Here is a 12968-nt window from a genome sequence, read left to right on the forward strand (position 1 = left end):
TAGAGGCCATTTGGATTGGAGGCTGTTTGTATTGAGAAGGTTTCAGAGTACAGCATAGGCTGTTAGACACTTGGTGACAAGAGCATTGACATCACCAAGAATCATGACTTGATTTGAAATAGACAGGAATATGAGCCAGATGCCCACGTGCTCAATGAATATGGAAGAGTGACCAGATGATCCATAGTTAACAGAGACAAAGAAGAAAACCATCCAGATGGAGAAGACATGACTTTGAAGTAATAAGGGAAAGTTTGGAGAAAGGTTTTTCTCTAAAAGAGCTTCAATACTTCCACTTCCAGGCTCTCAGAAAAAGAGAAGGAACAAATATCTGAGCAGTTGAATGCTCTGAATAAGGCTTACCATGACCTTTGTGATGGTTCAGCAAACCAGCTTCAACAGCTTCAGAGCCAGTTGGCCCAGCAGACAGAACAAAAGGTACTTTTAGTTTCTTTCTCCAAATGGGAAGGGTACCTTTTGAATGGTATGAAAACAGCTTTGCTATTTGAGAATCATGTTCACTAGCTTTCCATGACCAATGTGTCTTAATTTTTAACCTCACCATAGCAGCCATTTGTCTTGTGTTTCTTTACTGGGGTTCCATGATGTATTGGTCAGTCAAGAATACAAGAAGGCACTCATGGCCAACCCTGTAGACCCTGGTTCACTGTTTCTGTTGTCTGCCATTTTGTGGCAGACCACAGTTGAGGAGAACATAAATCCTATATTATATCTGATCACAGGGCAGCAAGATTACTCCTTCATGGCATTGTCACTTAAAAGTTGATAGCCAGGAGTTCTGACTATTGGAAAGAAAAAGCCATGTCCTCTTCCCCCATACTTTTTTTCATATATAAATGAGAAATGTTCACTTCCAAGCAAGCTGGTGGATTAGCTGTACTGACTGAGACGCTGGTTCCCCTTACCCATGGTCATCCCATCATGTGACATCTTCACCAGTTCCCACTCATGTTCACTTCCTAGGCCGTTTAAAAATTGTCAAGTTCCTCCTGGTTGTCCTGAGTTCTTCCTGGATACCTGTGTGTATATGTAAACTTACCATATTATATACATGTGTCTTTGGGATATATATGTGTGTTTGCCTGCTTATTTCCTATGTTGTGAAGCAATGGCCAACATATGTGGGGCAGGTCAAAATTTAAGGTCATGTGGTTATCAAATTTGGTCTAGATGATGCTCAAAATGATATTCAAACAAAACATGCTTTGACTCTGGTCCTTGGATATGAAATTGGTGCATCAGGAGCTAGAGTTGTAAAGACCACAAGACAGAACCAGCTATGATTTATTTGGGAGTAGATTTCCAAAAAGAATGTGCTGGTTTAGCGTTCTCTGTGTAAGGTAGCCCACTTCCAATGGCTTATTGCTTCACCATATAAGGGAGTATGTGAAATTTTTAACAATTGCTTGCTGAGAACACCCAGTTCTCATTTTGAAAGGTTAAAAAAGGGGAGAACAGAAAGAAAGCCAAGCTGCCGAGCACCACTACATTGAGCATGATGTGTCCCCTGTTACTGTTCGTGTGTTTCATGTGAAGTATTGTTCTGATTAACTGACATCCTTGCTTACAAGTTTCACTAACCCTTTGGAGTTTAAGCACAAATGCACAAAAGGGAAAAGAGGACGACCTGTTTGGGGTTCTTTTTTGCAAAAAAAAAACAAAACAGTCGCATGCTGGACGCTAACCCCAAGCTTACACTGTGTGTGCGATGCGGCTGAGCTGCTCCGTAAGGCTCTCTCTCTATCTGCCCAAGGCGTGCTGCAACTCTGGTAAGTAGATGCCTTTTACGTTTCCCTTCCTCCTCTCCCTCTGTCTTGCTCTGCTTGTTTAGGTCAGAATGCCCATGTTTGGTAGGACTGAACTTGATTTCTCTGGATTATTTCCCATCTCAGTGCTTCCTGCCTGTACTTCAATTAAGAGAATACTGGAAGGAACAGCATGTAGTCTTTTCTCTGTCTAGCAATTGGCCAGACTCTAGATCTTTCTTCAATGTCAGCATCTTCGAGACTCGGGGAACCTCAGAGAAGAAATTAGAAGTTCTCAAAAGAATCTTTTCCTCTGTCATCTTGTCAGCTTCTGAGCCGTCCTGACATGGATTTTATATAAAGAGTTATTCATACATCTCAAAGAGTTATGCTGGTGTGATTTTCCCTTCAATCTCTGTAGAACAGACACCTGGTAGATTCGTGTGAACAAACATTTGCTATATACAATTTGAACTGCTTTCTGGGTCAGAACACAGAAGGGGGATGGGGAACAACACATAATATTTCAAGTGGTGTGATGAATTGTTATTCCATTATTTGAACAAATACAGTGAGGTAGAGATGTCAACCAATGTGTTCCCTCATTTGCCTTCCATTCTCTGTCTCTTAGAGCATGCAGCTAATCGAATTTGAAATCCTCAGTGTATGTCTTTAAAATCTAGGAGCAAGTAGCTTAAGGATTTTAAGGATTTCCTTACTATTTACCAATTTATTCATTAATTCAGCAAATGTTTATTGAACTGCTGGAACTGTTCCTAGACACTGAATGGGTAAAGTACCTGCTCTTACAGAGCTTACTTTCACTGAGACAGAAGGAAATGCATTATTTAGGAGGTAGGGAAGTGATTGGCAGTTGCTACAACATCCTCTATGGATAAGTTCAAGAGTTAAGTTCAAGAGTTAAATAAGGATCAGAAAGTCATATTGACCTAAGAGGGACAGACGAAATCATCTATAGAAAATAATGAATGTGAACAAGAGGTAGGAAGTTGAGAGTAATGAAAGAGTTTTAAATGGCAAAACACTTGAATGATTTAATTTCTGAATACCATCATTCTGTGATAAAAGGCTTCAAAACAGAAATTCTTCCAGGAGTTTTTAGGATTTAATGCAAGGGTAACTTTCGCAATGTATAAGATTTGCCTTATCTCCTGGACTTACAACCTAACTCCTGTGTATAATGTAACTCTGCTGACCTGTCATTCATGTTTTTCTGGATCTGATGGGGGGAGCAATGTGATAACACAAGACTTAGAGTCAGACCTTGATTTGATTCTGGAACTCACTTGTTTTGTGACCTTGGCGAGTTACCTAATAACCTCACTGTGCCTCATTTTCTCATCTGTAAATTAAAGACTAAAATAATTCCTTTCATAGGCTTGTTTTGAGGATTAAGTATCAGTGCTCAGCACAAATATTAAGTGCCCCACAAGTCATAACTATAAGCATGGTGCTTATACTAGCCATTATAGCCTGGACCAGAAGAAAAGTTGCTAGTAGTTCCAGAGGTAATGATCCCAGTCTCTTCCTTCCTTTACTTGCTACTTCCAGTTCCCAGAACTAGTTTAACTCAGGGCTACAGACTTGGAAGGCACTAACAGTGGCCACTGACAATGACTGCCCCAATTGTAAAACAGCTGCTTGAGTACTACATGCTGGGCTGTTTACAGAGATGCACACCTGTTGTGTGGCTACTGGCCTTGCTTGAATATTTCTTCTAATCCTGTGAACTGGTCCTGCTCAACTCATTATCACAGAAGTACTATTTCAAGAGTCTTCTGCATGGGTTGCAACATTGAGAAGTTTGCTATGTAGAGTTGACTTCTCACTTCTGGGGAACTGGTATATTTCTAAAAGAATCTTTGCGGTGATTTAGTCTTAGAAATAGTTGACCTTTCACTTTCACTGCATGCTACTTTGTAGAGCTTGTCACTCAGATATGCTTAATGTTATATCCATCAAGTAATCTGTGAACTTCTGGCCATGGTCAACATTCTGCAGTTTAGACAAATTCTTTCTTAGTATTAATGCTGCCGGGCTTTAGAGTGTTTCTTACACACTGGGGCTCATCCCAGGCTGGGTTTTTCTTATGGTCAGAATTTGATATACTGTAGTTCTGTGAACGAATCCTTTCAATAGCTGGGCTTCTCTGATTCAGTTTTCTTTCTCATTTTTTTTTTAGGGTTGCAGAGCAGTTGCTGGGGTGATTGACCTAGGCACAGTGGAGATATTTCCCATTTTCCAAGCCATGCAAAAGGGCCTCATTGACCAAGACACAGGCCTTGTGCTCCTGGAATCCCAGGTTATCATGTCTGGCCTCATTGCCCCTGAGACCAGCGAAAAGCTCTCTTTGGAGGAAGGTCTAGCCAGGAACCTCATTAATCCCCAGATGTACCAGCAGTTCCAAGAACTACAGGATGCTCTGTCCTTAATAAGTGGGCTTCCTGAGAGTAAAGGCCTTCTTTCTGTAGTGGAAGCAATTGACAAGAAAATAATCAGTGAGAAAGTTGGACTGAAAGTCTTAGAAGCTCACCTGGCAACTGGAGGATTCAGTCTCCCCGCTAATGAGGGCTGCATTAACCTAGAGGAGGCTTTTCACCAAGGCCTCATTTCTCCAAGGCTACACTCAGTGTTAGAGTCTTACCTGAAATCATCCAAGAATTTGATAGACCCCAACACAGCTGAAAAAGTCAGTTTGCTGGATCTGATTCAGAGATGTATTGTCCACCAAGACTCAGGGTTGAAACTGCTGCCTGTTAAGCAGTTGGCAGGGGGAATGGTGAGCTTGAAGTCAGGCCGGAAGGTTAGCATTTTCCGTGCAGTTCAGGAAGGCCTAATAGACAGACAGGTCACTGTCCGGCTGCTGGAAGCTCAGCTTTTTGCTGGTGGCATAGTGGATCCAAGAACAGGACACAGACTTACTGTGGAAGAGGCTGTAAGACATAATCTGATTGACCAAGATATGGCCTGTGCTCTTCTCATAAGGCAGCTTCAGACAGGAGGCATCATAGACACCATCACTGGACATAGGCTGACAATAGATGAAGCAGTGAACAATGATCTAGTAGCTGCTAAGATTGCCCTTGTGATTCTGGAATCCCTTTGGTCATTCATGGGGTTTCTGTGGCCTGAATCTGGAGAGATCCTCCCAATCACAGATGCCTTGGAACAAGGTATTGTGTCTACTGAATTAGCTCATAAAATCCTTAGTGGCCGACAGCATATTAAAGCTCTGTTTCTACCAGCAAGCACAGAAGTTTGGTCCTGGAAAAGAGCAGTAGAAGATGGTATGTTGGACAAAGATCTTGTCAGTAACTTAAAATCAATTTGCATACCTGATGTGATGCCCCACATGCAATTAGCAGAGTCTTCAGAACGAAGCAAATGGAACATTCATCCTGGAGCAATAGGTCTACCACAGAGCCAGAGTCAAACTGAGGGCATAGTAAGCCCTAGTGAGAAGCTGTTGTTTCAGCTGATGACTCACAGCTATATCAATGTGCAGGATGGACAGAGGCTGCTCCTTTTAGACAACGAGCTGATGGAGACACTGACAGCAAGAGGTGAATATCAAGCAAATCCTTCAGAAGTGTTTGAAGTTGGGCATCAGAGACTAGAAACTCCTAAGGAATTACAAGAATTGGTAAATGTCAAAACCACAGAAACTTTCTGTGATGGGCTGAATGTGAGGCCACGTGAATTCCAGGTTCCTTTCCAGAATGAAGAATATCCTAATCAGGGTGATTGCACTGAAGCAAAAGGCAAAATGACCACTGTAGAAATTGAAGCTTCCACTATGGAGAACTCTAAGAGGGACCTGTTTGTGGGGGAACAAAAAGTGAGAGATCCAAATGTTGATACTTTGGTGGTTCTAGATAAAGGCAAATCAGAGTTAAAAGGCCAGTTGTTGGGCACCAAAAAGGAAGAATTAATAGGAATGGCTACCAGAGAGAATGTTAGCAGGGGATTTCTCCTTACGGCACCCACTGAGGAAGCTGAAGATGTGACCTTGGTGGTGAGCAAAGATCCTTTTCCTGTTGAAACACTGAAGGAAGAAGGGCAGACTCCTAGAAAGACTTCCTTTCTGTGTCAGACAGAACAAGCAGACACACTTGAAATTGAAATTCCAGGTGAAACTGGAAGGCCCGTCCTAAAACCCCAAAGCAGAAAGTCACAATTTCAGGTAAAGAAAACTCTAGATTTAGAATCAGAACTGAAGTCTGAAAATGACATGAATATTCTAGACAAAAAGAAAAGCTTAAATAAAACATTTTCGGATAGAGATGACCATAAACAAAATCCAGAAGGACACGACATTGTAGGCAGTAGTGTGTTGACATTAGACAAGACAGATGTGGAAGACAGTGGTCATGAAACCTCCCTGTCATGCAGTCATCCTTCAGAATTGCTTCAGGAAGCTACCTTAAATACGTTATCTGCACAATTACTAGATGGTGGTATCATTCACAACCAAACAGGTCAGAAGCTCTTACTAAATGAAGCAATAGCCCGAGGTATTGTGCCCAGTCACACTGCTGTGAAACTTATGGGAAAACTGAACATGTTTCGGGGCTTCTTTGACTCTCAGACCTGCGAGTCTTTGACCACTGCAGATGTCATTGATGAAGGTCTGATGGATGAGAAATTACTACATAATGTCCTCATGGCAGACAAAGCTATTAGCGGCGTTTTAGACCCCCGTACCCACACACTCTGCTCCGTGAAGGAAGCAATTGCAGCTGGACTTCTTGACACACAAACAGCCTCCAGAATTTTAGAGGGCCAGGTGGTGACTGGTGGAATTGTTGACCTAAAACGAGGCAAAAAGGTTTCAGTAACTTTGGCCTCAAATCTTGGCTTGGTGGACAGTGCAGACCAGACAGAGCTTATAAATCTGGAGAAAGCTTCCAAAGGCAGAGATGCTGAGAAAACAGTTAGGGAGAGATTTATTAGCTTACAAATGGAAACAACTGGAATTATGGACCCTGATAGCAAAGCTCCTTTAACAATCATGCAGTCCATTGACCGAGGACTTCTGGAGAGAGAGGAGGCTATTAGATTGTTGACTAAGCAGGTGGTAGATGGAGGTATAATTCACCATCTATCTGGGATGAGACTTTCTGTTGATAATGCCTTTGAGCATGGAATCATTGATGAAGATTTAGCCAAGCAGCTCAGAAAAGTTGAGAAGTTAAACCTCTGTCGGTTTTTTCATCCTGAAACCAAGGAAACTATTTCCCTTCCTGAAGCCATAAAATTAGATCTTGTTACCCCAGACTTGAAAAGAGAAATCCAAGAAATTCAGACTTTGACTGGAAGCTTTGTGGATCTCATTTCTGGCCAGAGATTGACCTTGGCAGAAGCTGAAAAAGAAGGACTGTTAACTAATAAAGCAATATTGTCTTCAGGAATGATGCATGGGATTGTAGATCCTGAAAATTATAGAATTGTTCCTTATTCAGAATTAGTAAAGAAATGTAAGATTGATATTGAATCTGGACAGAGATATCTAGAAGTAATTCCCTTCTCAGACATTAAAGATGAAGCAAGTGACAGAGTGCTTACATTGTCCCAAGCAACTCAGCTTGGAAAAGTGGACTTTATATCTACACTGAAGGTTCTGGAAGCTCAGGCAAATACTGGGGGAATCGTAGATACTGCCACAGGGAAAAGACTGACATTGGCTTCAGCTTTGGAACAGAAAATAGTAGATGAAAACATGGCAAGAATTATTGCATCTCATCAGGTATTAAATGGAGGAATTGTTGACATATTTAATGATCAAAGAGTGACTCTAAAAGAAGCTGTTGAGAAAGGATTTATCAGCCCTGAATTGGCAACTATGATCCAGATAGATACTTCAGAGTCCTGCAGTCACGGGGCTCAGGTTGAAAAGCAAGATGGGGTTGAAGTATGTGAAATAGAGAAGGAATTTCTAAGAAGGGAAATGTTAGTTGCTTGTAATCAGTCTGCTGGAATGAGTTATAGTAAAGGAGCTGGTGAGAAATTACTTGAGATCGGAAGTCAGTCTGCACAAGGAAAGGTTAAAACAAGAGTTCCTTCCAGGGGGCAGGCCAAAAAAAGCAGGGAAATTTCATTAAAGGAATTGGAATGCAAGGATCAAGATAAAAGGAGTACTTCTCCAGAAGCTGAAAAATTTGTCAGTATCATAATTCCTGGTGATGATAAAGATACATTGCTGGGCCAAGGTTCAGTGACACTCTCTCACTCGGAAGTTCGTGATTTTAAACTCAAAGAGGCGGCTAGTGATGACATGGAAAAAAATACAAATGAAAAGCAAGAAAACATAGGGGCCAAAATGGAAATTTCTTCTCATATGAAGAAGTCTTTATCAGGTCAAGATCCTAAAGAAATAAGAGAAAGCCAAGGAAGAATTATTTCAGGAGGACAAGAATCAGATTATGAAACTTCAGGCAAATTTCTGAGTGAGCAGGTTATGCAGAAACCAATGAATACCAGGGAGAAAAGTAAGAGGGAGAAGAGGGAAATGATTATAGAAGAAAGTGTCAAAACACACAAGCCAATTCTTTCTGAAGAAAAGTTGAATCAAGAAACCATCATTAGAGCTGACCAGGGATCCAATGTAGAGAGTCCACCTGTGGAAATAACCAGAAATGAAAGAAGAGAAGAAGCTGGTAGAGAGCTGGGATTTTCTATTATTTGTAAAGCTGAAAACTCTTCCCCAATGATACTCAAAGGAATTTCTGTAAATCAGGATGTTTTAACATTCTTCAAACCTAATCAGGTCAACGAAGAAGAAGGAAAAAATTTAAGCCTCTCCTTAAGACCGGAAGAAGATTTATCTCAAATTTCTGGTGTGGCCCAGAGTGAACCATTCTCTTCTACAACCCTAAGACCTAAAGGATTATACTACCAGGAATCAGTTGGAAAGGCCCAAGTTGCAGGCAGATCCCAAATTTCTGAATCAAACAAGCCTTTCCAAGGAGCCATCAGACTAGAGACCAACTCTTCTCAAGATTCCTGGATTACTTTTAAGACCAAAGAAACCAAAGATCTGATTTGCTCATCTAATGAATATAAAGAAAGATCATACCAGGAAGTACCTTTTAACTCAACAAGAACTCTTAAATTAGAAGAATCTACAGTTTCCACAGTAGATCCAAAAGAAGCCAGTTATCTGGAATTCTCACACAGCAAGGACTATCATCATCAGGACAGCAAAAGTGATAGTGAAATTTATGGAATTCTCACATCTAAAATAATAACAACTCAGGAAATGACTGGAGAGAAATTTCTAGAAAAGTCAAACCCTATAGATACAGGTGTAGAAGCAGCATCTTTTGAAGGCATGGTGACTCAGGGTGTTCCCAGAGTCTTAGCATCCCTTCTTCCAGAGAAACTGTTCAAAGATGTGTCTCAAAAAGAGAGGGCAGGGCAACAGGATGCCACCATTAGTCCCACTATTCCAGAGACGAGTGAAGAAAAGCCAGTGCCACTCCCATACCCTACAGTGAAGATGGATGAGAAGATACCACAGGAAAAGCTCAAAGAAAGCCCTTGTGGTGAACAGACTCCCTTCATGACTACAGCTGGGGGAAGGGGAAATGAAGGTGTAAACCCAGAGCCCTCCAGAACAGCTAAAGTAAGTTTTCCTGTGGTGTGTTTGTGTATATATTTTGGATATAACTAGTTTAATGCTAAAACTCTTGACTGGATACTGAGTTTACATATATACAATTTTGTGCATACATACGGTTTTAGGGGACTAGATGATTCTCTAAGGTATAACTTAGTGTACCATCATCTGTTTGTTACAGAGTTGTTAGAAAATTAGGCAGCATGTCTTTCTGAAATTTTGTAAGGGTTTAAGTTGAACTACCAGAGTGATGGTACCTCTGGTCGAAATAGCTTTAGGAGGTTTTGCTAAAATGATATTCATGGATTGATAATTATGAGTCTCAACTCCCTAAGGAAGTTAATAAAATCACTTTTTTTGTCTATTGATTTGAGACAACATAGACACATAACATGTTTTAGTTCATCCCACCCTATGTGTGGTAAAAATTTCTATTTGTCTATCAATAAGACCCAGCCTGCTTTTTAAAAGCAGACTTAAAGGTGAAAGTCTGATCTGAATGAGTTTTCTTTTGGCTCCACAGAATGTATTTAACCGGCAGCTCTGTCTGGAACATGATGAGAAGCTGGTATCCTATCTCTCTCTATTACGTGACATTGAAATGAGGACCAAACAGATTCAGCCTCTGGACCTAAACCTGGCAGAGCTACAGGACCTGTTGTGTCAGGCCAAGGTGGGTTCCCAGAGACTTTCTGCAGGCCCACCAGCTTTGGAGGGGATAGAGAGTATTAAGGAAGAAAAACATGTTCAGGGACACCTGGGTGGCTTAGTCAGTTAAGCAATCTGATTCTTGATCTCAGCTCAGATCTTAATCTCAGGGTCAGGAGTTCAAGCCCTGTATGGATGGATCTACTTTAAAAAAAAAAATTACTGGGGCGCCTGGGTGGCTCAGTGGGTTAAGCCTCTGCCTTCGGCTCAGGTCATGATCCCAGAGTCCTGGGATCGAGCCCCACATCGGGCTCTCTGCTCGGCAGGGAGCCTGCTTTCCTTCCTCTCTCTCTGCCTGCCTCTCTGCCTACTTGTGATCTCTGTCTATCAAATAAATTAAAAAAAAAAAATTACGGGGGCACCTAGGTGACTCAGATGATTAAGCATCTACCTTCAGCTCAGGTCATGATCGAGCCTCATGTCGGGCTCCTGGCTCCCAGCTCATCGGGGGTCTGCTTCTCCCTCTTCTCTGCCTCTCCCCCTCCTTGTCGTCTCATTGCCTCTCTCTCTCAAATGAATAAATAAAAATCTTTTTAAAAATTATTTTAAGAAAAGAAAGGAAAAGAAAATACCATTATTTAAGGGGCTTAAAAAAAATAGATTTTAAAAAATGGAAATCTCTAAAGAACATCAGGAAACACTGGTCTCACAGAAACCAAAGCAGAAGAGACTCAACAAGGAGTTGTGGCAGGAGTAAATACAGTAGGGAGACCAAGTGAGGACTAAAAGGGGGATTTAGTGCCCAGAGTCATTGATAACCTTAATAAGAATAGTTTCAGTGGAGTTGTAGGACATAAACAAGGTTGCAGTTAGAACAAATGGGAGGTTGGAAGGGGGAGCTATTAATGTAAATCATTCTTTCCAGAAGGCTTGGTGGTGCAGGTGAGGAGAGAGGTAGGACACTAGCTGGAGGAGATGCATTGAAAGGAGAATGTTTTGAGTGGATTTGGGGGCTGACGAGGAAGAACCAATAAAAAAGGAGAACTTGAAGTTAGGGGAGAGAAGAAATGATAATGGATGATCTGAATTCCTGAGGACATAAAATGAGACAGCTTGAGAGGAAGGAAGAGGAGCCCTTTTTCTTCAACCCTCGTCACAAGATTAAAGTCACAATGAGGACAGGCTGTAGAGGTTAAGTTCTCTCAGTATCCGGAGTGTGGCCTTGGGAGGGCAGCTGAAGAGCAGGTGAGGATCTTGTCCAGAACTACCAACTTTCCCACAGCGTATTTCTGGCTATATTGCTGAGGATTAGAATATTGTAGATGGCTAGGTTAGGGTGTTTTTCTATTTTTTCCTTCTGCCCTATTGGAATTTGGAGTGGAAGAGTCATTCTTTTCTTTTTTGGGGGCTTTTATTTTTTGTTTTTGGTTTTTTTTTTTTAAGATTTTATTTATTTGAACAGAGAGTGCACATTCATGAGCAGGGGGAGGGACAGAAGGAGAGGGAGAAGCAGACTGCCTATTGAGTGTGGAGCCCAATGCAGAATTGGAGCCCAGTGCGGGGCTCGATCCCAGGACCCGGAGATCACGACCTGAGCTGAAGTCAGATGCTTAACTGTCTGAGCCTCCTAAGAGCCCAGGAAGAGTTGTTCTTCTACTTGACTTATTTTGTGTCACATTATATAAAGCGTACTGACACTCTCAAAGAGGTAGCAAGTTGTATGGGAAGGTGCACTACACTGAAACAGAAAACCTGAATCCAAGTCCTGGCTCCATCGCTGAGGTGGGTGACTTTAGACAAAAATAAAATAAAGAATAACATTTTCAAATGCTGAGGCATCGCTTCTGTAAATCCAGTATAATAATGATCCCAATTCTGCCTACCTCGAGAATGAGTGATTGTGAGAACCAAACAAACACATGAACATACATAAAAACATTTCATAAGCCGTAAAGCAGGTGTTGGCGTGAGGTGACAAAAAACTGTGTTCACAGCTTATTCCTAAATAGCAAGAGTTCTAGTCTTGATTTTGGAGGTAACTCCACTTTATCCCCCCAGGTATTAGACAGGGAGCTAAAGGATCTGTCCACCTTGGTGAATCAGGAATTAGAATGTGTGAATCAGATTATCATCAGCCAGCCTCAAGAAGTCCCCGCTCAACTGTTGAAGGCTCTAGAGAAAGATGCTAAGAATCTTCAGAAGTCCCTCAGCTCTGTGAGTGACACCTGGAGTTCCAGACTACTCCACCTCCAGAGTGCTGTGGAAGTAAAAAAGGTTGCTTCTTGTTTTTATTTCCGGTTTTAAACCTGCTTCTTGGGCAGGTTTGAAGATTTTCTTCATCTAATTTGCCATTTGTTTCTTAGACTAGACTGTTGAATCAGTACGAACAGTTAGAAGGCCGACTTCAAGATCTGAGAGCCTGGGTTGGCAGTATGACTCTTCTTCTGAACAGTGAGGGATGTAACGATGAAACCGACACCGACAGTCTGAAACACTGTCTCCAGCAGTACAAGGTAGGCGCCCCACCCATTCTCAAGTGGGTTTTCATCGTCCTCTGAGTTACATCAATATTATATCAATTTTATTTTCCTGCGAGGCAAACCAGGATCTGTATTTCTCTTTCTCAGGAAAACTGATATTCCATTTTAGAAGTAAAGTCTGCTGTGTTTTTAGGTTATCATACCCTTAGAGCTTCAATGATTATGGTTATTTCTCCTTGCATCTGTTCTTAGAGAGAGAGTCTGGAATGGCCTATTATTTTCATCTTCATCTTGTCTTTATAACTGAATATCTATTATCCATCCTTTGTTTCTAATTTTACATACACCAATTTCAGGAGACTTACTGATCCATGATTGAGAGCATGGCTTGGCAAACTTTTTCTGTAGAGGGCCAAATAGTAAATATTTTAGGCC

At 41.4% G+C, this 12968-nt stretch overlaps 1 protein-coding gene across 28 annotated transcripts in view; it reads left to right on the forward strand.

Annotated features, from left to right (window-relative positions):
- MACF1 (microtubule actin crosslinking factor 1) overlaps nt 1–12968 on the forward strand; it is a 337353-nt gene that overhangs the window by 207953 nt on the left and 116432 nt on the right. For 23 of the 28 annotated variants that reach the window (XM_032877332.1, XM_032877340.1, XM_032877337.1 and 20 more), the window contains exons 35-39: nt 303–438; nt 3970–9411; nt 9929–10078; nt 12112–12327; nt 12417–12566. In XM_032877332.1, the coding sequence (XP_032733223.1) occupies nt 303–438; nt 3970–9411; nt 9929–10078; nt 12112–12327; nt 12417–12566 (6094 nt within the window). The remainder of the gene's footprint in view (nt 1–302; nt 439–3969; nt 9412–9928; nt 10079–12111; nt 12328–12416; nt 12567–12968) is intronic. The other 5 variants (XM_032877354.1, XM_032877355.1, XM_032877357.1 and 2 more) reach the window with 1 other exon arrangement.

The sequence above is a fragment of the Lontra canadensis genome, unplaced genomic scaffold (genome assembly GCF_010015895.1).
Source record: "Lontra canadensis isolate GAN:19392208 unplaced genomic scaffold, GSC_riverotter_1.0 scaffold60, whole genome shotgun sequence".
NCBI classification, from domain to species: Eukaryota; Metazoa; Chordata; class Mammalia; order Carnivora; family Mustelidae; genus Lontra; species Lontra canadensis.